This window comes from Oncorhynchus clarkii, chromosome 10 (assembly GCF_045791955.1).
Source record: "Oncorhynchus clarkii lewisi isolate Uvic-CL-2024 chromosome 10, UVic_Ocla_1.0, whole genome shotgun sequence".
NCBI lineage: Eukaryota > Metazoa > Chordata > Actinopteri > Salmoniformes > Salmonidae > Oncorhynchus > Oncorhynchus clarkii.
The window spans coordinates 66,134,735-66,155,790 of NC_092156.1; the positions used below are offsets into that span (position 1 = coordinate 66,134,735).

A 21,056-nucleotide genomic window follows, 5' to 3' on the forward strand; every position below is an offset into this window, starting at 1 on the left:
GGTTGCCATGGTTACTGGGTTAACCTTTAGGATCGGCAGTGAGTCAGGTGACTTTATAAAAACAGCAAATCATGCGTACACTGCTGTGACAGACAGGGCAGTTGGGAAATCCAAGAGGGTTGTATATGTGTAACTATTAGCCCCAGAAACAGGTAATGAAGCACTTTCTGATTTGTTTAATTTGGAAGAGAAGTCACGTTTGTTTTGGCCCGCTGCCGGAAATGTTTATTTTCTAAACCACTCTATAAAAGAACGCTGCTCCTTCCTTCCGAATAGAAATCAATTATATTGTCTTTGATGTTCATGTTTTTAAATGTAAATTGTAAAGTATTTTGTCTGTAATGTCTTTTTAGCTATGTGTTGGATCCCAGTAAGGCTAGCTGTCACCACTGGCGTTGACTAATGGGGATCCTAATAAATCAAATGGAGGTCCAAGAGAACATCGGCCACTAGATGTGTGTGTGAGAGGGAAGGATGGAGAGGTAGGTTAAAGAATGGGGACTATACCTTCATGGGTATAGACTATACCTTCATGTTGAAATAAAGCCTCATTAGAATGTCCCGGTGAGAGAATAATGACCATGGAGACATGTAAGGCTGTGAGCCTGGGGTAAAATAACAGACGTTTGAGATAATAGGGGAGAGTAGATGGGAAATCCAGATCAACTTGGTTGGTGGGTGCCTATTCCCTCTCTTTGAATACAAAATGTATAGGAGTGTGTGTGTTTGAATGACTTCAAGGTGTACCATGAATGTAATAGGAACGTGTTGAGAACTTCTGTTGAAAAATACCACTCTGACAGACGTCGTCATTGAAAACAAATTAGAGCTTTTCATTCGGAGCCTGTGTCAAATTCTCCAGCGTTTTTTTTTTATTTAATTTTTTTATCTGGTGAAAGCCATTTAGGAGCCGACTGCCTTAATCCAACAACAACAGTTGTTACACAGCTGTATGCAGCCAAGGTGGCCTATGTCAAATGTGTTGGCCTATGTCAAATGTGTTGGTCTATGTCAAAAGACATTGCCTGGCTAGAATAGACATACCACTGGCAGGATCTCCGTTGTCGTCGTGTGTGCGTGTGACGCTCGGTAAACACTAAATATAGCCTAGCCTAATGACACAAGTGTCTTAGACAACGCCTCTTCACTCAATGCGGGACAGATACCGAAACACGAGCCACGGTCTCAAGTTCAGACTATTTAAATAGGAACTGCTTAAAGGCTGCAGTACTGTATGGCCTCAACCTGAATCTGTGGAGGACATGAGCCTCTCAGACTCTTCTTTCAAGGATGTTCTCAGTATCTGGCAACCTGGGCCAAAAAAAAGAAAGAAAAGCTGTTCAAAAGGGTCTCCCATAGGGAGACATCGTATTCCCCACATAGTAATATCCCCATAGCGGTTTTATGCTCCAGTTGACAGGCAGGGTCCGCTCACAGGCCAGTTGCCAGATGTTGATGTCACAAACGCAGCAAAAAGGAGACATCAATGGAGTCCGTTCAGGAACTCCCTCGGTTGCCATGTAATGTAATGGAGTTCCCTCTCCTGGAGCTGGTTGAGCACTTACGGTAGTAATGTAGCCGTAGCCCTTTTACGATGATTGCAGGAGATTTTATATTGTATTAAAGTATAGTATTATAGGAAGGAAACTATGTACAAAATGTGTTTTTGGTATCATTATAATAAGTATAATGTTGATTTGATCTGTTCCTTGGTATATGAAAACATTATGATGTAATAATGGTCCACCATGTCCATCAGTGCACATTCACATTCTAGGAATGCTTCTATGGAGTACAAATAGGAGGCAATGGTTTCTTGGATTAAATCAAATCAATTTGTATTTGTCACATGCGCCGAATACAACAGACCTTACAGTGAAATGCTTACTTACAAGCCCTTAAACCAACAATGCAGTTTTTTTTGAAATACCTAAAAAAAAGTAAGAGATAAGAATAACAAATAAAGAGCAGCAGTAAATAAACAATAGCGGGGCTACATACAGGGGGTACCGGTACAGAGTCAATGTGCGGGGGCACCGGTATAGAGGTAATGTGTACATGTAGGTAGAGTTACTAAAGTGACTATGCATAGATAACAGAGTAGCAGCAGCGTAGGGGGTACTCTTGATGGTGCAGCTGTAAAACCTTTTGAGGATCTGAGGACCCATGCCAAATCTTTTCAGTCTCCTGAGGGGAATAGGTTTTGTCGTGCTCTCTTCACAACTTTCTTGGTGTGCTTGGACTATGTTAGTGATGTGGATACCAAGGAACTTGAAGCTCTCAACCTGCTCCACTACAGCCCCGTCAATGAGAATGGGGGCGTGCTCGGTCCTCCTTTTCCTGTAGTCCACAATCATCTCCTTTGTCTTGATCACATTGAGGGAGAGGTTGTCCTTGCACCACACGGTCAGGTCCATGACCTCTTCCCTATAGGCTGTCTCATCATTGTCGGTGATCAGGCCTACCACTGTTGTCATCAACAAACTTGGTGTTGGAGTCACGCCTGGCATGGCAGTGATGAGTGGACAGGGAGTACAGGAGGGGACTGAGCACGCAACCGAGGGGCCCTGTGTTGAGGATCAGTGTGGCGGATGTGTTGGTACCTACCCTTACCACCTGGGGGCGGCCCGTCAGCAAGTCCAGGATCCATTTGCAGAGGGAGGTGTTTAGTCACAGGGTCTTTAGCTTAGTGATGAGCTTTGAGGGCACTATGGTGTTGAACGCTGAGCTGTAGTCAATGAATAGCATTCTCACATAGGTGTTCCTTTTGTCCAGGTGTGAAAGGGAAGTGTGGAGTGGAATAGATTACATCATCTGTGGATTTGTTGGTGCGGTATGCAAATTGGAGTGGGTCTAGGGTTTCTGGGACAATGTTGATGTGAGCCATGACCAGCCTTTCAAAGCATTTCATGGCTACAGACGTGAGTGCTATGGGTCGGTAGTCATTTAGGCAGGTTACCTTAGTCTCTTTGCTCAAGAACACTAAGATTGAAAATGCCAGTGAAGACACTTGCCAGTTGGTCAGCGCATGCTCGGAGTACATGTCCTGGTAATCCATCTGGCCCTGCAGCCTTGTGAATGTTGACCTGTTGAAAAGTCTTACTCACATTGGCTACTGAGAGCATGATCAAAGTCTTTCGGTACAGCTAGTGCCCTCATGCATGTTTCAGTGTTACTTGCCTCGAAGCGAGCATAGAAGTTATTTAGCTCGTCTGATAGGCTCATGTCACTGGGCAGCTCTCAGCGGTGCTTCCCTTTGTAGTCTGTAATAGTTTGCAAGCCCTGCCACATCCGACAAGTGTCGGAGCCGGTGTAGTACGACTCGATCTTAGTCCTGTATTGACGATTTGCCTGTTTGATGGTTTGTCAGATGGCATAGCAGGATTTCTTATAAGCTTCAGAGTTAGAATCCCACTTCTTGAAAATGGCAGCTCTACCCTTTAGCTCTGTGCGAATGTTGCATGTAATCCATGGCTTTTGATTGAGGTATGTACATACAGGCACTGTGGGGATGACGTCCTTGATGCACTTATTGATGAAGCCAGTGACTGAATTGGTGTACTCGATGCCATCAGAAGAATCCCGGAATATATTCCAGTCTGTGCTAGCAAAACAGTCCTGTAGATTAGCATCTGCTTCATCGGACCACTTTTTTTATAGACCGAATCACTGGTGCTTCCTGCTTTAATTTTTGCTTGTAAGCAGGAATCAGGAAGATAGAATTATGTTCAGATTTGCCAAATGGAGGGCGAGGGAGAGCTTTGTACACTTCTGTGTAGAGTAAAGGTGGTCTAGAATTTTTTTCCCCCCTCTGGTTGCACATTTATCATGCTGATAGAAATGAAGTAAAACTGATTTAAGTTTCCCTGCATTAAAGTCCCAGGCCACTAGGAGCTCCGCCTCCGGATGAACGTTTTCCTGTTTGCTTATGGCGGTGTACAGCTCATAGAGTGCGGTTTTAGTCCCAGCATCGGTCTGTGGTGGTATGTAGACAGCTACAACAAATACAGATGAAAACGCTGTAGGTACATAATGTGGTCTACAGGTTACCATGATGCTCTACCTCAGACAAGACTTCCTTAGATATCGTGCATCAGCTGTTTACATATATGCATAGGCTCCCGCCCTGTGTCTTAGCAGAGGCTGCTGTTCTATCCTGCTGATAGTGTATAACCCGTCAGCTGTATGTTCTTAATGTCGTCATTCAGCCACGACTCGGTGAAACATAAGATATTACAGTTAATATCAACGGGACGTTGGTAGGATATACATGCTTTCAGTTCGTCCCATTTATTTTCCAGCGATTGAACATTAGCTAGCAGGACAGAAGGCAAAGGCAGATTAGCCACTCCTTGCCTGATCTTAACAAGGCACCCTGATCTTTTTCCGCGAAATCTCCGTTTCCTTCTCCAGCGAAAGCTGGGGATCTGGGCTTGGTCGGGTGTCTGTAGTATCTCCCTCCTGTCTGACTCAATGAAGAAAAACTTGTTGTCTAATCTGAGGTGAGTAATCGCAGTTCTGATGTCCAAAAGATCGTAGCAGAAACATTATGTACAAAACAAGTTATGAAAAAACAAACAAAATAGCATGGTTGGTTAAGAGACGATAAGACGGCAGCCTTCCCCTCCGGCGCCATCTTCATATTTATTATAGTTGAGGACTAGGTGATGAATCTAGAAATGTGGAAATCTGTTAGAGTAAGTTGAGTTTCTAAGTATGTGAACGAATAGATTCTCTGTAGAGCCGATGAGGATAAACAATATTTTTCCGGTTCATATAAAGTGTACGGGGCTAAATCCCTGGAAAAGTGTTTCATCACTTATCAGCAAACACCTTTTGTAAATGTTGAGAAACATAAAATCCACACTCATCCACCAATACATACAGGAACAAACTAAATACTGTACATGTACACACAATTTGGAGTGTGTAACTTCCTGACAATTATTAACAGGATTCATGGGAATGAGCTGGACACTGGATAGAAGGGCTCCAAGACAAGTTTTCCTTTTTTCAGAGTCTGAACCATCCAGTGAGGGGGCGGGAAGAGGGCAGGAGGTGGGGTGGGGTTAGCGTTGTGCGTTTCCTGTGTCGCAGTTTACTGTTTTTTAGAGCAAGAAAAATGGTCTTATGTAAGAGTCATGTGATATAGACAGAAATAGTGGAGGACTGGAGGGAGCTAGACCTAGCTACAGCTGCTGCCTCTCCTCTCCTCACTTTCCCCTGGCAGAGATCAGACTACACACACACACTGTGCAGCTTCACACACATACGGTATGGTCACACATACTGTACATTGACAAACAGTTATGCATGCATGCACACAGAAGGCCAATGCAGCAATATGTTTGCATGCCAACACTCCCACACACATGCTCAGAAACAAGCATGTATGCATGCATGCACGTACGGTAGGCACTCACACAAAAACACACATACATGTACCAGTGGAGGCTGCTGAGGGGAGGACGGCTCATAATAATGGCTGAACTGGAGCAAATGGAATGGCATCAAACACCTGGAAACAATGTGTTTGATACCATTCCACTGATTCCGCTCCAGCCATTACCACGAGCCCGTCCTCCCCAATTAAGGTCCCACCAACCTCCTGTGGCACGTACGCAGACCCCCACTTTCATAGACACTCAGACTTTGTCAACATCAGATGAAATGTAATGAACTAAAGTCACTGTATCCTGTATTCTGGCTGTACTCGGTGCATCTCGCTTGGCCACTTCCTGTGGCTGTGACATACCATAGTGAAGGTTTTCGGGCCATAGCTCGGGTCAGTGTGTGTGTGTGTGTGTGTGTGTGTGTGTGTATATATATATATATATATATATATATATATATATATATGACAGTCGCAGTGTTTGTATGTATTGCTTCCGTGGTGCGGCGCAGGCGCGCTGAGCTGGCCGTCCCTGGCCTGGGGAACGAATGTGTGTGTGGGGGCGCGTGTGGCACTGAGGCTGGCGGACGTGTAGAGAGGAAAAGAAGAGGGGTGAATTGAGGAGAGGAAGAGGAGACGTACAGTGCTGGTCCAGTGGAGCGGAAGCTGGCTCTCTGAAACAGGAGATCATTTGGTTTAGCTGTGGGCTAGGCAGGGAGGAAGAGGGGGATTCTCTGCCTGTTAGCGTCACTGTCAGAGACTGGAGCAGCCCAGGCACAAGTCAGAGAGAGACACACAAACGGGCTGCGCGCAGGCATACACACACACACACACACAACCAATGCCTCAGCCAACCACACTCGTGTTTAGATATAGTACCCATGTACCATACAGAGACACCATTAGTAACCATTTATAGTTCTAGTGGAATAATCCCATTTGATGTTATGTGCAGTCAATTCTAAAGCCTACGTTTCTATGATGTAGTATTCATATCACGAGACCATACTGGCCAGTTGAGGAAATCCTCAGTATATGTACTGTATATGTCTGTGTGCAAGAATGGCTTAAGGTATCAAGATTTCTTGGTATTTTAGGTTGTTACAGTATATTATGGAAACACTCCAATGCATTTGAGTACAGATGTATGATCTTAATTTGAGCCAGTTTTCTACAGCAGGAAAATAATCTTGCCAACAGGATTTCAACGATTATGTTGATTATAATTAATGGACATTTTTGTTGGAGTTGATAAAATGTTCATTAGGGAAAATCAAATCTGAAGTGTCAGTCTAAATAACTTCAGAAGCATTTTTAAACATTAAGTACACAACGTTTTCCTGCAATAGGGTGATCAAATTAAGATCCTACATCTGTAAGTTATCCTATTGTCCTCCATATGTTTCAGCTTCCTGCAGTCTTGTTTCTCAGCGTTTGGCTCACTATTAAACTTCCTGTCTTCCTGTCTGTGTGTGTGTGTGTGTGTGTGTGTGTGTGTGTGTGTGTTTGTGTGTTAAGGCCAGCACAACTACCTGTGTGCCGGAAGAAATGACTGTATCATCGATAAGATCCGGAGGAAAAACTGTCCGGCCTGTCGAGTACGGAAGTGTCTCCAAGCCGGGATGAATCTCGGAGGTACGGAATCATAAATGCCAGATATCTTAAATCTGAACCGATGCATCTGAAATAACACCCTATTCCAAGGAAATGGGAGCTTTCTAGGACTAACAGCTATTATTGCTGAGCGGCCAATCAGATTCCTAGTCTGATCATAGGCGGGTTCAATGGCAGGAACCTGAGAAATATGTCGGTGCCCCGACTAGTCGTAGAACCGTAAAAACAACAAAGTTGAGGGTTATTGTGTGGAGTCAAATTGGTGCTACTTTGAGACTTTCTGTATCATTACAGAACCCACAGCCAAGTACAGTTTGCAGGCCAATATTAACGTGTGATACAGAGTTTGGATACTCCCAGGGAACCAAAATAGACTTGCTTATACAGCAAAAAAAGGTTTTCCGTTTTACCGCTATTGCAATATACAGAACAAATGTTTTCCTTACTGTACTTTGTCAAAGGTGGACAGTCTCCAAATCCTGATTCACTTCCTAACATACTTTCCCTCAAAGTTACAATGTCCCTGGAGAGAGGCAGAAAACACTTCTGTTAGGATATCTTGAGCACTACTACATCTGACAAACAGAAGTGACGATAGAATATTTTATTTGAATTTTTGATTTAACCTTTAACTAGGCAAGTTAGTTAAGAACAAATTCTTATTTTACAATGACAGCCTACCCCAGCCACACCCTCCCCTAGCCACACCCTCCCCTAACGATGCTGTAACAATTGTGCACTGCCTTGTGGAATGGTCAACATGACACTTAGCTTCCAAAAGTCCAACAATTGCCAAACAAAGTTGAGCTCAAATTCAGCTTGAATATTTGTAGCTACTTCAGTACGTACACTTTACATGCTCTCTGTCAACAGAACATATTTTGAAACCCCAATGCAGAAACATCATGGTAAGTTCTACTTTAAGTTGGAGGGTCATTCTCTCTTCCTCCCTACAGCGCGGAAGTCTAAGAAGCTAGGCAAGCTGAAGGGTGTGAACGAAGACTCAACCCCCACCAAGGAGGGGGGGCAGATGTGCCCTGGATCTGGAGGGGGGTACTTGTCCTCAGGAGAGAAGGAGCTGAGCACCAGCCCCACTAACGCCCTGGTGCCCCACGGCCCTGGAGGTGGGCTGGTGACCCCCTACCTGCCCCCCTCCATCTGCAGCGTGTTGGAGCTGATTGAGCCAGAGGTGGTGTTTGCGGGCTACGACAACACCCAGCCTGACACCACCGACCACCTGCTGTCCAGCCTCAACCAGCTGGCTGGGAAACAGATGATCCGCGTGGTCAAGTGGGCCAAAGTACTTCCAGGTTAGAGTGAGATACAGTATCATCCTTTTTTTCCCTAATATTTTTGATGGCTTTGTTGAAGGAGGCCAAACTACTTCCAGGTTAGACAGAAATGGGGGTTCTGGATGGGATTGGGCGGAATGGATGTAAGGAAGAGTGGCTTCCTTTCCTATACAGTAATATCTTTGATGGGGACATCTGAAACAGATAAATGTCTAGAGTCAACTTATTTCGATCCTATTCCGTTCTAAATGCTTGGGGGCAGAGACATGGGTAAATCTCGAGTGGGCGTATTGGCTGTTCGTGATTTCTTCTATCATGTATTTTATACTCCAGGGATATTTTGACATGGTGTGGTATTAACATTTGCGCCTTCTGAATATATTCGGCAGTAATTTTCCCGATCTCGTTAGGAAATTATTCCGCCATGCTTTAATGAGATTAGCGATAGCATCCTATTTAAAGCCAAAATGTAATCAAGATTTGGAAACAGAGCTAATTTACATTCATCAGCCTTTTAGAAAATAATGTAAATCGAACTCGTTTACACAAAATGTTACTTTAATATACCATTTGTTTTTTTAAAGAGGTAAGTTCCTAAAAACTGTCAGTTGGTGAAATATTCAAAAGATGCCTTACAGTCAGTCACCTCTTTGATACTGTTTAATTCGCTGTATTGCAAATACTTGATACCTCTTCCAGGGTGTCTGCTTGCAGTATCTGGACGTATAAATAGAAAGACAGACACAGTAGGTGGAAACCAGCCCCTCTCTCTCCCCTGTCCCTCTCTCTCTCTGAGTCTCTCTCTGACTTTGAAAGTTCCACAGCATTCAGTTTACATTTGGACTTAGCTCTGCTAATAGAAGCACAGAAGCTCAACTCCAGAAGACTCGCACTAATAAGGCAGACTGCTTTGCGCTACATGGCTGCTGTAGACTATAAACAAGCCTTGTACTGGACAGTCCAGTGCCACAGTACACAGGAAGCCTAGTATATGCTGTGTGCAGCATCCTGTACTGTAGTCACTAAACTATTGACTTGTTGAGTGTCTTCAGTCTTCAAGCACTTTGATGGGCGACCCAAAAGTTAATCTTTTAATAAGCATCTTAGACCCAGCTATAGATTCTTCCAGGGAGCACCATTGATGTACAGTAAGCCAGTTATTTGAATCAAGAGCTTTGAGTCCTTAAAAAAAAAAAAAGCCACAGGCGTAGCCAGCAATACAACCCACACACTAATTCAACAATGAATTGATACCGTGACACATCGCGGGCTTGGCAGCGGTTGCATGGCTGACGACTGACATGCAAAGCCTGGAATAGTACCTAAGCTCTGATCAGTCACTTTCAGTTGCAGCATCCGCATCCTCGCTGGGACTCTGCATTATAGAATGAGGAAGAGTTCATATGTAATGCTCTGTATAAAGTCGGAGTGAGAGATTGGCTACTTTCCCATTAGTCTATTTAAGGGCCCACATAGACAACAAGGCCAATAATTAGAAGCCTTGGGGGATTTTGTGTAAAACAAAACAACACCGGGTGAATACTCTGCAGTGGTTTGTTCATGTCTGAACAAATATTGGTGCTGCTAGGCACCTTGCCATATGCGTACACACACACATATGAGACAGAGAGAGAGGAAAGACTGGGTGAATGTCTCATGGGTTGTTGTACCTGTGTCTCTCTAGGTATGTCACTGGTCCTGCATTCACTACTGTACTCAATTTAAGACTCACTACCTCTCACCGTTTCCCTTCCCATCAGTCCCCTCGATTCAATTCAATAGCCTTCATTAACAGTGGATGTCAGGGACTTTCATTGCCAAATCAAACATGCAGGAACATATCACATCAATAATGGTCCTCTCTCTCTCCCAGGTTTCCGGGGCCTGCCCATAGAGGACCAAATCACCCTGATCCAGTACTCTTGGATGTGTCTGTCCTCCTTCAGTCTCAGCTGGAGGTCCTACAAACACACCAACGGACAGATGCTCTACTTCGCCCCCGACCTTGTCTTCAACGAGTAAGTCTGTCTACCACCGACCTAGTCGTCTCGCTCACCACACTTTACAGATATGCAGTATTCAGAAAAAAAAGTTAGTTCCGAACAAAGCCAAACGGCAAGTCCATAGTTCCTCCTACTTCTCTGAGCGACGACGGGCTTGAAAAAAACTGCTCAGTATCTTGTGACTGAAAGTCGGATAACTCTGCTCCCTAAAGCAAAGGCTTTTGTACCGAAACGGCTCCTCGATCCCCAGAGCACAGTTGATCAGAGCGGAGAGTCAATGGGGCGTGTGATCCGCTCTAATATATTTGAACAGGAGGAGGAAACGTATATGGGGCAGCTGCGTATTGGAGCTGTGGTGCATGACTGGTGCATTGAAGTGGAGGGTAATGGTATGGGACCTGGACAGGTCCAGTGCAGAGGGAGAATACTGGCCCCTACAGGTGGATGGGGAACGTGCATCACACCCAGATGGAGTGGAATTGATAGTTGTCTTATTTGATTTTGTAAAAGTAGGACTTCAATCCAATGTTTTCTGGGACACACACACACAAAAAGACAGACAATAGTGAAGTTATTGCAGAGACCAAGTATGTTTGGATACAATGTCATTACATGTTAAGTAAAATGAGAAAGTTACATTCTATCATTTAACTAATTCCATCCATGATCATAAATTTACCTACAGTAGATGTCTTCCTAAGCATGTGCTGCTGATACATATTCTAAGACCTTCTGAAACGCCTGTGTGTGACGCAGTTACAGTGGAACTGCCTGTCTGAGTGACAGATGGTCCAGGTATTCTGGGTGACAATCCCCATGAGGAGTATCCTACACCAACTTGATTTACTGCATGGCCTGGATGTCGGCTGGAATGTCCACAGTGCTCTGTCACGAAAACCTGCATGTCACCCTAGTGTCCCCACTATCCCCAGTGTGTCAGTGACTGACCATGGAATCAGGCCAAGGTCCCCAGTTAGGAGGAAGGCAAAAGCATGTCCCTGTAGAGATAGAGACATGTAGCAAAACCAACCCGTCTGTCGGCCTATAGGAGTAGAGAAACCAACCCGTCTGTCGGCCTATAGGAGTAGAGAAACCAACCCGTCTGTCGGCCTATAGGAGTAGAGAAACCAACCCGTCTGTCGGCCTATAGGAGTAGAGAAACCAACCCGTCTGTCGGCCTATAGGAGTAGAGAAACCAACCCGTCTGTCGGCCTATAGGAGTAGAGAAACCAACCCGTCTGTCGGCCTATAGAGTAGAGAAACCAACCCTGTATGTCTCTTTAGGAGACGTATAGAGTAGGGAAGCTACTCTATTGCTCAAACTGTCTGTCGGCCTACCTTTGTCTGCCCGTCTGTCTGCCAGTCAGTTAACAGCATCAGTATATCAAACAATCCATACTTTCTCCACGTTTGTTCATCTCTAGTCCTCAAGGAGGAAGCAGTTTGTTCATCTCTAATCCTCGGCGAGGAAGCAGTTTGTTCATCTCTAGTCCTCGGGGAGGACGCAGTTTGTTCATCTCTAGTCCTCGAGGAGGACGCAGTTTGTTCATCTCTAGTCCTCGGGGAGGACGCAGTTTGTTCATCTCTAGTCCTCGAGGAGGAAGCAGTTTGTTCATCTCTAGTCCTCGAGGAGGAAGCAGTTTGTTCATCTCTAGTCCTCGAGGAGGAAGCAGTTTGTTCATCTCTAGTCCTCGAGGAGGAAGCAGTTTGTTCATCTCTAGTCCTCGAGGAGGAAGCAGTTTGTTCATCTCTAGTCCTCGAGGAGGAAGCCGTTTGTTAACTGTATGATTTCTATGATTGGCTCCTTTAGTGACTTCCTTGTCTTGACATTGTTGAATGAATTGATTGCCGGTAGCTGGGTAGTCCGCCCACTTGGATTTTTCATCCTAATTTAGTTAGGTCTACTGATTGAGAGAACAACAAAAAGACAAATGTATTTCTCTTTGGCATCAAGCACATCTAAATTAAAGAGCGACTGCCTTCAAAAAGCATTGAATCCCTTTGAAAACGATGTGGCATCGATTTGAGTCAGAAACAGTTATTCTAATGTCAAAATTGACTACAACGTGTAAATAGGATAATTTGTCATAAAGTCAGTCTCGTCTAAAATTGAGTTTGGAACCGCTGTGCGTCACAACATGTAAATGGAGGTTGGGTTTTGATTTGGCGATTTGTCTATTTGCCCATTAACATGGGGTGAACAGCTGCAGTGATTGCCATCTATCCAATAGCATAGACAGTGAGACAGACCTACCCAGCAACTCCCACTTTGTTTACATAAGACAACACACCACACATACTTTACTTGAGAAATACTGCACCAAATACCTTAGATGTAACATTTCACTACTAAAACATTGTTGGCATAAACATAAAAATGTATGAAAGATTTCTTGAGTTCTTAGATTTATTCTGGGGATTATGAGGATGTGAAATAGGCTTCTGCATCTACAGTGTCTCATGGGGGACAAATGTCATTAACCAAATGCAGAATCGGTCAGGAACACACTTCCAAGACTGAAATCTCATCTAATGAGCAACAGAAAAAACACGTGCCAATCTGTGTTCAGTGGCCCTTTAAACTTAATTTATGCATTAAAGTTTGATAGCTTGCAATAGCTCTATTAAAACGATTGTTCCAAATTTTGGGCCCGTAGTGGGTGCATCTAGACCTAAAACTGTAGCGATTGACAGAGGAGGAGGGTCAAGAAGGTCATGCAAAGTTCCTTCTTGACCCAAGAGGACAGAAGATAGAGGTATAAACAAGACTCTGAAAGACGTTTGCCAATAATATCCAGTGACCAAGAAAAACAACTCCCAATACAAACTAGTGTATTTGAAGTGGGGGTTATAGAGTTGTAGTTGCTCTGTCTATCAGGGATATTCACAGAAGTGAAGTGAGTCTGACTTTCTACGTCCTCGCTTCCTGAATCTCTCCATGGCAACGGTAAGAGCCGGAGAGAGAAAAACCAGGGGCAGTGGGTTTCTTCTCATTTTGGGCAATGATTCAGCAAAATTGATTTCAGACAAAATATGTAGAGACTTCTTATACTCAGACCCAAGGTTCTCCAAATAATTAATTACAGTTTGCAGAACTCCAACACAATGCTACTCCTAAAACGCATACATTTTTCATATGTTCTTAAGTTAGTCAGATAGACAAAGTCAGACAGACAGAAAGAGAACGAGACACACTCAGCTAAACCAAGCCTCGTGCAGCCAGATGTACATCGTATACAGTAAACTAATTGTACTAATTAGTATTTTAAACCTGCTTTATGCTTATAATGAGAACATATGCACCAATTCTCCCTTGTTGCTGCAAATCTGTTTCAGAATGTTAAGACCGGTTCTATCCAGAGCAGAATCTCCCTCTGTCCTAGTGTTACTATGTGGTTTCTGCAGTAGTATCAAATGAGCTGCCTCCCAAATCGCACCCTAGCCCCATAGGGCTCTGGTCAGAAGTAGTGCACTAAATAGGGCACGGGGTGCTATTTGCTATGCAGCCCTATGGTGAATTCCCTTTCAAGTGGAGCCACACCGCTTGCATTTGATTATTCGAGTCTCGACATGATGGGTGATTTAAAGTGGAGAAGGTGGCTTCCAAAACCCATAATTCCCTGGGATTTGCGGCATCTGCATAACACATTGCTCATTAGCTCTCCCTCTCCATCCGACCCAACCTACTCTACTGTCCCTCTGCCCCGTTGTTGTTGGTTGCTGTTTCTGCACGTTGACAGGATTGAGATCAACTTCTCTGATATGGTGTGTGAGTGACTGTTTAGGACGGAGTGCGTATGCTAATGTGTGTGTTTTCATGTACCATGACTGGGGCGATGCAGTAAGTCTTACCCAGCCTTTACACAGCGTACTGAAGCAGCTAAGTCATCTGCGTTGTGTTACTGTGTGTGTGCGCAGTGCTCTGCACTCTAGAGGAATTTGGCTCTCAACTCATCCTATCTCAGCAAATAGAATAAACTATGTGGAAAGATGTTCCAAAGGGTTGAGGCGCAGTAGTGTGTGTGTGTGTGTGTGTGTGTGTGTAGGGGGGAGGATACAAATACAGTGCCTTGCGAAAGTATTCGGCCCCCTTGAACTTTGCGACCTTTTGCCACATTTCAGGCTTCAAACATAAAGATATAAAACTGTATTTTTTTGTGAAGAATCAACAACAAGTGGGACACAATCATGAAGTGGAACGACATTTATTGGATATATCAAACTTTTTTAACAAATCAAAAACTGAAGAATTGGGCGTGCAAAATTATTCAGCCCCCTTAAGTTAATACTTTGTAGCGCCACCTTTTGCTGCGATTACAGCTGTAAGTCGCTTGGGGTATGTCTCTATCAGTTTTGCACATCGAGAGACTGACATTTTTTCCCATTCCTCCTTGCAAAACAGCTCGAGCTCAGTGAGGTTGGATGGAGAGCATTTGTGAACAGCAGTTTTCAGTTCTTTCCACAGATTCTCGATTGGATTCAGGTCTGGACTTTGACTTGGCCATTCTAACACCTGGATATGTTTATTTTTGAACCATTCCATTGTAGATTTCGCTTTATGTTTTGGATCATTGTCTTGTTGGAAGACAAATCTCCGTCCCAGTCTCAGGTCTTTTGCAGACTCCATCAGGTTTTCTTCCAGAATGGTCCTGTATTTGGCTCCATCCATCTTCCCATCAATTTTAACCATCTTCCCTGTCCCTGCTGAAGAAAAGCAGGCCCAAACCATGATGCTGCCACCACCATGTTTGACAGTGGGGATGGTGTGTTCAGGTTGATGAGCTGTGTTGCTTTTACGCCAAACATAACGTTTTGCATTGTTGCCAAAAAGTTAAATTTTGGTTTCATCTGACCAGAGCATCTTCTTCCACATGTTTGGTGTGTCTCCCAGGTGGCTTGTGGCAAACTTTAAACGACACTTTTTATGGATATCTTTAAGAAATGGCTTTCTTCTTGCCACTCTTCCATAAAGGCCAGATTTGTGCAATATACGACTGATTGTTGTCCTATGGACAGAGTCTCCCACCTCAGCTGTAGATCTCTGCTCAGTTCATCCAGAGTGATCATGGGCCTCTTGGCTGCATCTCTGATCAGTCTTCTCCTTGTATGAGCTGAAAGTTTAGAGGGACGGCCAGGTCTTGGTAGATTTGCAGTGGTCTGATACTCCTTCCATTTCAATATTATCGCTTGCACAGTGCTCCTTGGGATGTTTAAAGCTTGGGAAATCTTTTTGTATCCAAATCCGGCTTTAAACTTCTTCACAACAGTATCTCGGACCTGCCTGGTGTGTTCCTTGTTCTTCATGATGCTCTCTGCGCTTTTGACGGACCTTTGAGACTATCACAGTGCAGGTGCATTTATACGGAGACTTGATTACACACAGGTGGATTGTATTTATCATCATTAGTCATTTAGGTCAACATTGGATCATTCAGAGATCCTCACTGAACTTCTGGAGAGAGTTTGCTGCACTGAAAGTAAAGGGGCTGAATAATTTTGCACGCCCAATTTTTCAGTTTTTGATTTGTTAAAAAAGTTTGAAATATCCAATAAATGCCGTTCCACTTCATGATTGTGTCCCACTTGTTGATTCTTCACAAAAAAATAGTTTTATATCTTTATGTTTGAAGCCTGATATGTGGCAAAAGGTCGCAAAGTTCAAGGGGGCCGAATACTTTCGCAAGGCACTGTATGTTGTATGTTATCATGTGGTGGATGGTGGGAATGTACAGATTATATGGATGAGTCAGTGTTTTGGGGATGTTAGCTGTTTTTCATGGACATACAGTGGGGCAAAAAAGTATTTAGTCAGCCACCAATTGTGCAAGTTCTCCCACTTAAAAAGATGAGGCCTGTAATCGTCATCATAGGTACACTTCAACTATGACAGACAAAATGAGAAAAAAAATCCAGAAAATCACATTGTAGGATTTTTAATGAATTTATTTGCAAATTATGGTGGAAAACTTTTGTTATTGACCAAATACTTATTTATCTCAATACTTTGTTATAAACCCTTTGTTGGCAATGACAGAGGTCAAATGTTTTCTGTAAGTCTTCACAAGGTTTTCACACACTGTTGCTGGTATTTTGGCCCATTCCTCCATGCAGTTCTTCTCTAGAGCAGTGATGTTTTGGGGCTGTTGCTGGGCAACACAGACTTTCAACTCCCTCCAAAGATTTTCTATGGGGTTGAGATCTGGAGACTGGCTAGGCCACTCCAGGACCTTGAAATGCTTCTTACGAAGCCACTCCTTCGTTGCCCGGGCGGTGTGTTTGAGATCATTGTCATGCTGAAAGACCCAGCCACATTTCATCTTCAATGCCCTTGCTGATGGAAGGAGGTTTTCACTCAAAATCTCACGATACATGGCCCCATTCATTCTTTCCTTTACACGGATCAGTCGCCCTGGTCCCTTTGCAGAAAAACAGCCCCAAAGCATGATGTTTCCACCCCCATGCTTCACAGTAGGTATGGTGTTCTTTGGATGCAACTCAGCATTCTTTGTTCTCCAAACACGACGAGTTCAGCTTTTACCAAAAAGTTATATTTTGGTTTCATCTGACCATATGACATTCTCCCAATCTTCTTCTGGATCATCAAATGCTCTCTAGCAAACTTCAGACGGGCCTGGACGTGTCCTCCTGCTTAAGCCAGTACGTCTGGCACTGCAGGATTTGAGTCCCTGGCGGCGTAGTGTGTTACTGATGGTAGGCTTTGTTACTTTGGTCCCAGCTCTCTGCAGGTCATTCACTAGGTCCCCCCGTGTGGTTCTGGGATTTTTGCTCACTGTTCTTGTGATCATTTTGACCCCACGGGGTGAGATCTTGCGTGGAGACCCAGATCGAGGGAGATTATCAGTGGTCTTGTATGTCTTCCATTTCCTAATAATTGCTCCCACAGTTGATTTCTTCAAACCAAGCTGCTTATCTATTGCAGATTCAGTCTTCCCAGCCTGGTGCAGGTCTACAATTTTGTTTCTGGTGTCCTTTGGACTTGGCCATGGTGGAGTTTGGAGTGTGACTGTTTGAGGTTGTGGACAGGTGTCTTTTTTTATACTGATAACAAGTTCAAACAGGTGCCATTAATACAGGTAACGAGTGGAGGACAGAGGGTCCTCTTAAAGAAGTTACAGGTCTGTGAGAGCCAGAAATCTTGCTTGTTTGTAGGTGACCAAATACTTATTTTCCACCATAATTTGCAAATAAATTCATTAAAAATCCTACAATGTGATTTTCTGGATTTTTTTTCTCATTTTGTCTGTCATAGTTGAAGTGTATCTATGATGAAAATTACAGGCCTCTCATCTTTTTAAGTCGGAGAACTTGCACAATTGGTGGCTGACTAAATACTTTTTTGCCCCACTGTATGAGATTAGTTTGGCTGGACACAATACAGTCAATGCTAATGGGAGCTTACTGAGCCATCCCACTTGGCACAGACGTCAATTCAACTTCTATTTCACATTGGTTCAATGGAATTTCATCAAACTGACTTGGAAACAACGTTGATTCAACCAGTGTGTTCCCAGTGGGAATGCACTCAAACAGTTGTTTTTAGAGCTAAACTTACAGCGCTGTATAGTGAGAGCAAGAACCAATACGCCTCAGGCACTGACCAACCATCCTTTCTCCCCCCAGGGACCGCATGCAGCAGTCAGCCATGTACGACCTGTGTCTGGGCATGAGGCAGGTGAGCCAGGAGTTTGTCAGGCTACAGCTCACCTACCAAGAGTTCCTCTCCATGAAAGTGTTGCTGCTGCTCAGCACAGGTAAGTCAGCTGAAAGTGTGTTGAAGGGGGGGGGGGGGGGGGTGTGAGTTCCTTTGCCAGAAAAACATCCAACTCTAAGTGAGTGTGTGCATACAGCAGTGTGTGTGTGAGAGAGAGTGTGAGTGAGAAAGAGAGTCTATATGGTGTGTGTGTGTGTGTGTGTGTGTGTGTGTGTGTGTGTGTGTGTGTGTGTGTGTGTGTGTGTGTGTGTGTGTTTGTGTTTGTGTTGCACCAATAAACAGCTAGCTGCAGTGAGGTAGTGTGTATCAGCCACATGTCAGTATACAAGCAGGTTGACAGAGTAAATAACAGGTACATCACTTGTAATTTGTTTGCTGAGCTTGGAGTTGGAACACAAACAGGAACAATAACAGGTATACATACAGGGTCATGTCTATAATAAGCTGGAGTAGTATACATTCTAGGTATGCACGGAAAGCGGGATTGGGTGACACTACAGGATGCAACGATTATGCTATACCTCTGGCACGCAACCTGTCATGACACTGATGTGCCAGAGAAAGAGAAGAGAGAGGGCAGTCGATGGAGAGCGAGAGGTAAAATTGTGAGAAAGTACACAGAGAGAGAAGAATCTCAGTGTGAGAGAGGGATTCACATTTTAGGTGTTTAGCAGACAGTCTTATCCAGAGCGATTTACAGTAGGGAGTGCACACATTTTTGTACTAGTCCCCCGCGGGAATCGAACCCACAACCCTGTCATCGCAAGCGCCATGCTCTAACAACTGAGCCACACGGGGCATGAAGAAAGAGACCCCCATATTGTTTCACCATATGGCAACTGAGGACAAGGTTCTTGTTGGCGTCCAGCAGTAAACGCAGTCGGGGCAGAGCAGGCAGGCAGAGCTACAGGAGGACAAGGCTACATAGGCCAGTTATGGGAGCTATTTTGGGAGGCCAGGCTTCAGCCCTCTGCTCTGCTTTGAACTGCCGCCGTGCGGATTTGTAGGAATGTTTATTAGACTTGTCAGGCAGGGCCTCCGTTTGGAGGATCCTGGGTAGTCTCACGTGGAGCCAGAGGCAGCACTACTCAGCTTTCCATGGATTTCTGCCTGATTGATAATGGAAGCCTGGCTAGGAGTGTTGTTAGAGCAAACAGAGCGGAAAATGACAAACTATTAAAGGGATGCTTTGGGATTTTGACAATGAAGCCATTTATCTACTTCTGCAGAGTCGGATAAACTCATGGATTACATTTGTACGTCTCTGCATACAGAGGAAGGTATTAGAGGTAGTTTCGCGAGCCAGTGCTAACTAGCATTAGCAATTGTGCAAATGCTAGTTAGCAACTTCCTTCAAACTGCACAAACATTGTATCCACAAGTTCATTTGGCTTTGGGGAAGTAAATAAAGGGCTTCATTACAACAACAAAAAATCAGCACCTCCACCCCCAAACTACAGTGGGGAGAACAAGTATTTGATAACCTGCAAAATCGGCAGTGTTTCCTACTTACAAAGCATGTAGAGGTTTAATTTTTATCATAGGTACACTTCAACTGTGGGAGACTGAATCTAAAACAAAAATCCAGAAAATCACATTGTATGATTTTTAAGTAATTCATTTGCATTTTATTGCATGACATAAGTATTTGATACATCAGAAAAGCAGAACTTAATATTTGGTACAGAAACCTTTGTTTGCAATTACAGAGATCATACGTTTCCTATAGTTCTTGACCGGGTTTGCACACACTGCAGCAGGGATTTTGGCCCACTCCTCCATACAGACCTTCTCCAGATCCTTCAGATTTCAGAGCTTTCGCTGGGCAATTCGGACTTTCAGCTCCCTCCAAAGATGTTATATTGGGTTCAGGTCTGGAGACTGGCTAGGCCACTCCAGGACCTTGAGATGCTTCTTACGGAGCCACTCCTTAGTTGCCCATCTTCGATGCTCTTACTGAGGGAAGGAGGTTGTTGGCCAAGATCTCTCGATACATGGCCCCATCCATCCTCCCCTCAATACGGTGCAGTTGACCTGTCCCCTTTGCAGAAAAACATCCCCAAAGAATGATGTTTCCAATCCAATCTTTACGGTTGGGATGGTGTTCTTGGGGTTGTACTCATCCTTCTTCCTCCAAACACGGTGAGTGGAGTTTAGACCAAAAAGCCCTATTTTTGTCTCATCAGACCACACGACCGTCTCCCATTCCTCCTCTGGATCATCCAGATGGTCATTGGCAAACTTCAGACGGGCCTGGACATGTGCTGGCTTGAGCAGGGAGACCTTGCGTGCGCTGCAGGATTTTAATCCATGCCGGCGTAGTGTGTTAATGGTTTTCTTTGAGACTGTGGTCCCAGCTCGCTTCAGGTCATTGACCAGGTCCTGCCGTGTAGTTCTGGGCTGATCCCTCACCTTCCTCATGATCATTGATGCCCCACGAGGTGAGATCTTGCATGGAGCTCCAGACCGAGGGTGATTGATCGTCATCTTGAACTTCTTCCATTTTCGAATAATTGCGCCAACAGTTGTTGCCTTCTCACCAAGCTGCTTGCCTATTGTCCTGTAGCCAATGTGCAGGTCCTGCCTTGTGCAGGTCTACAATTTTATCCATGATGTCCTTACACAGCTCTCTGGTCTTGGCCATTGTGGAGAGGTTGGAGTCTGTTTGATTGAGTGTGTGGACAGGTGTCTTTTATACAGGTAACGAGTTCAAACGGGTGCAGTTAATACAGGCAATGAGTGGAGAACAGGAGGGCTTCTTAAAGAAAAACTAACAGGTCTGTGAGAGCCGTAATTCTTACTGGTTGGTAGGTGATCAAATACTTATGTCATGCAATAAAATGCAAATGAATTACTTAAAAATCATATGTGATTTTCTGGATTTTTTTTTTAGATTCTGTCTCACAGTTGAAGTGTACCTATGATAAAAATTACAGACCTCTACATGCTTTGTAAGTAGGAAACACTGACGATGTTGCTGGTTTGAATATTGGAGCCGACAAGGTAAAACATTTTAAAATAAT

At 44.1% G+C, this 21,056-nt stretch overlaps 1 protein-coding gene across 3 annotated transcripts in view; it reads left to right on the forward strand.

Moving 5' to 3' along the window:
* LOC139419016 (mineralocorticoid receptor-like) overlaps positions 1-21,056 on the forward strand; it is a 105,258-nt gene that overhangs the window by 71,428 nt on the left and 12,774 nt on the right. For all 3 annotated transcript variants that reach the window (XM_071168838.1, XM_071168839.1, XM_071168837.1), the window contains exons 4-7: positions 6,911-7,027; positions 7,963-8,316; positions 10,172-10,316; positions 17,943-18,073. In XM_071168838.1, coding sequence (XP_071024939.1) covers positions 6,911-7,027; positions 7,963-8,316; positions 10,172-10,316; positions 17,943-18,073 — 747 coding nt within the window. The remainder of the gene's footprint in view (positions 1-6,910; positions 7,028-7,962; positions 8,317-10,171; positions 10,317-17,942; positions 18,074-21,056) is intronic.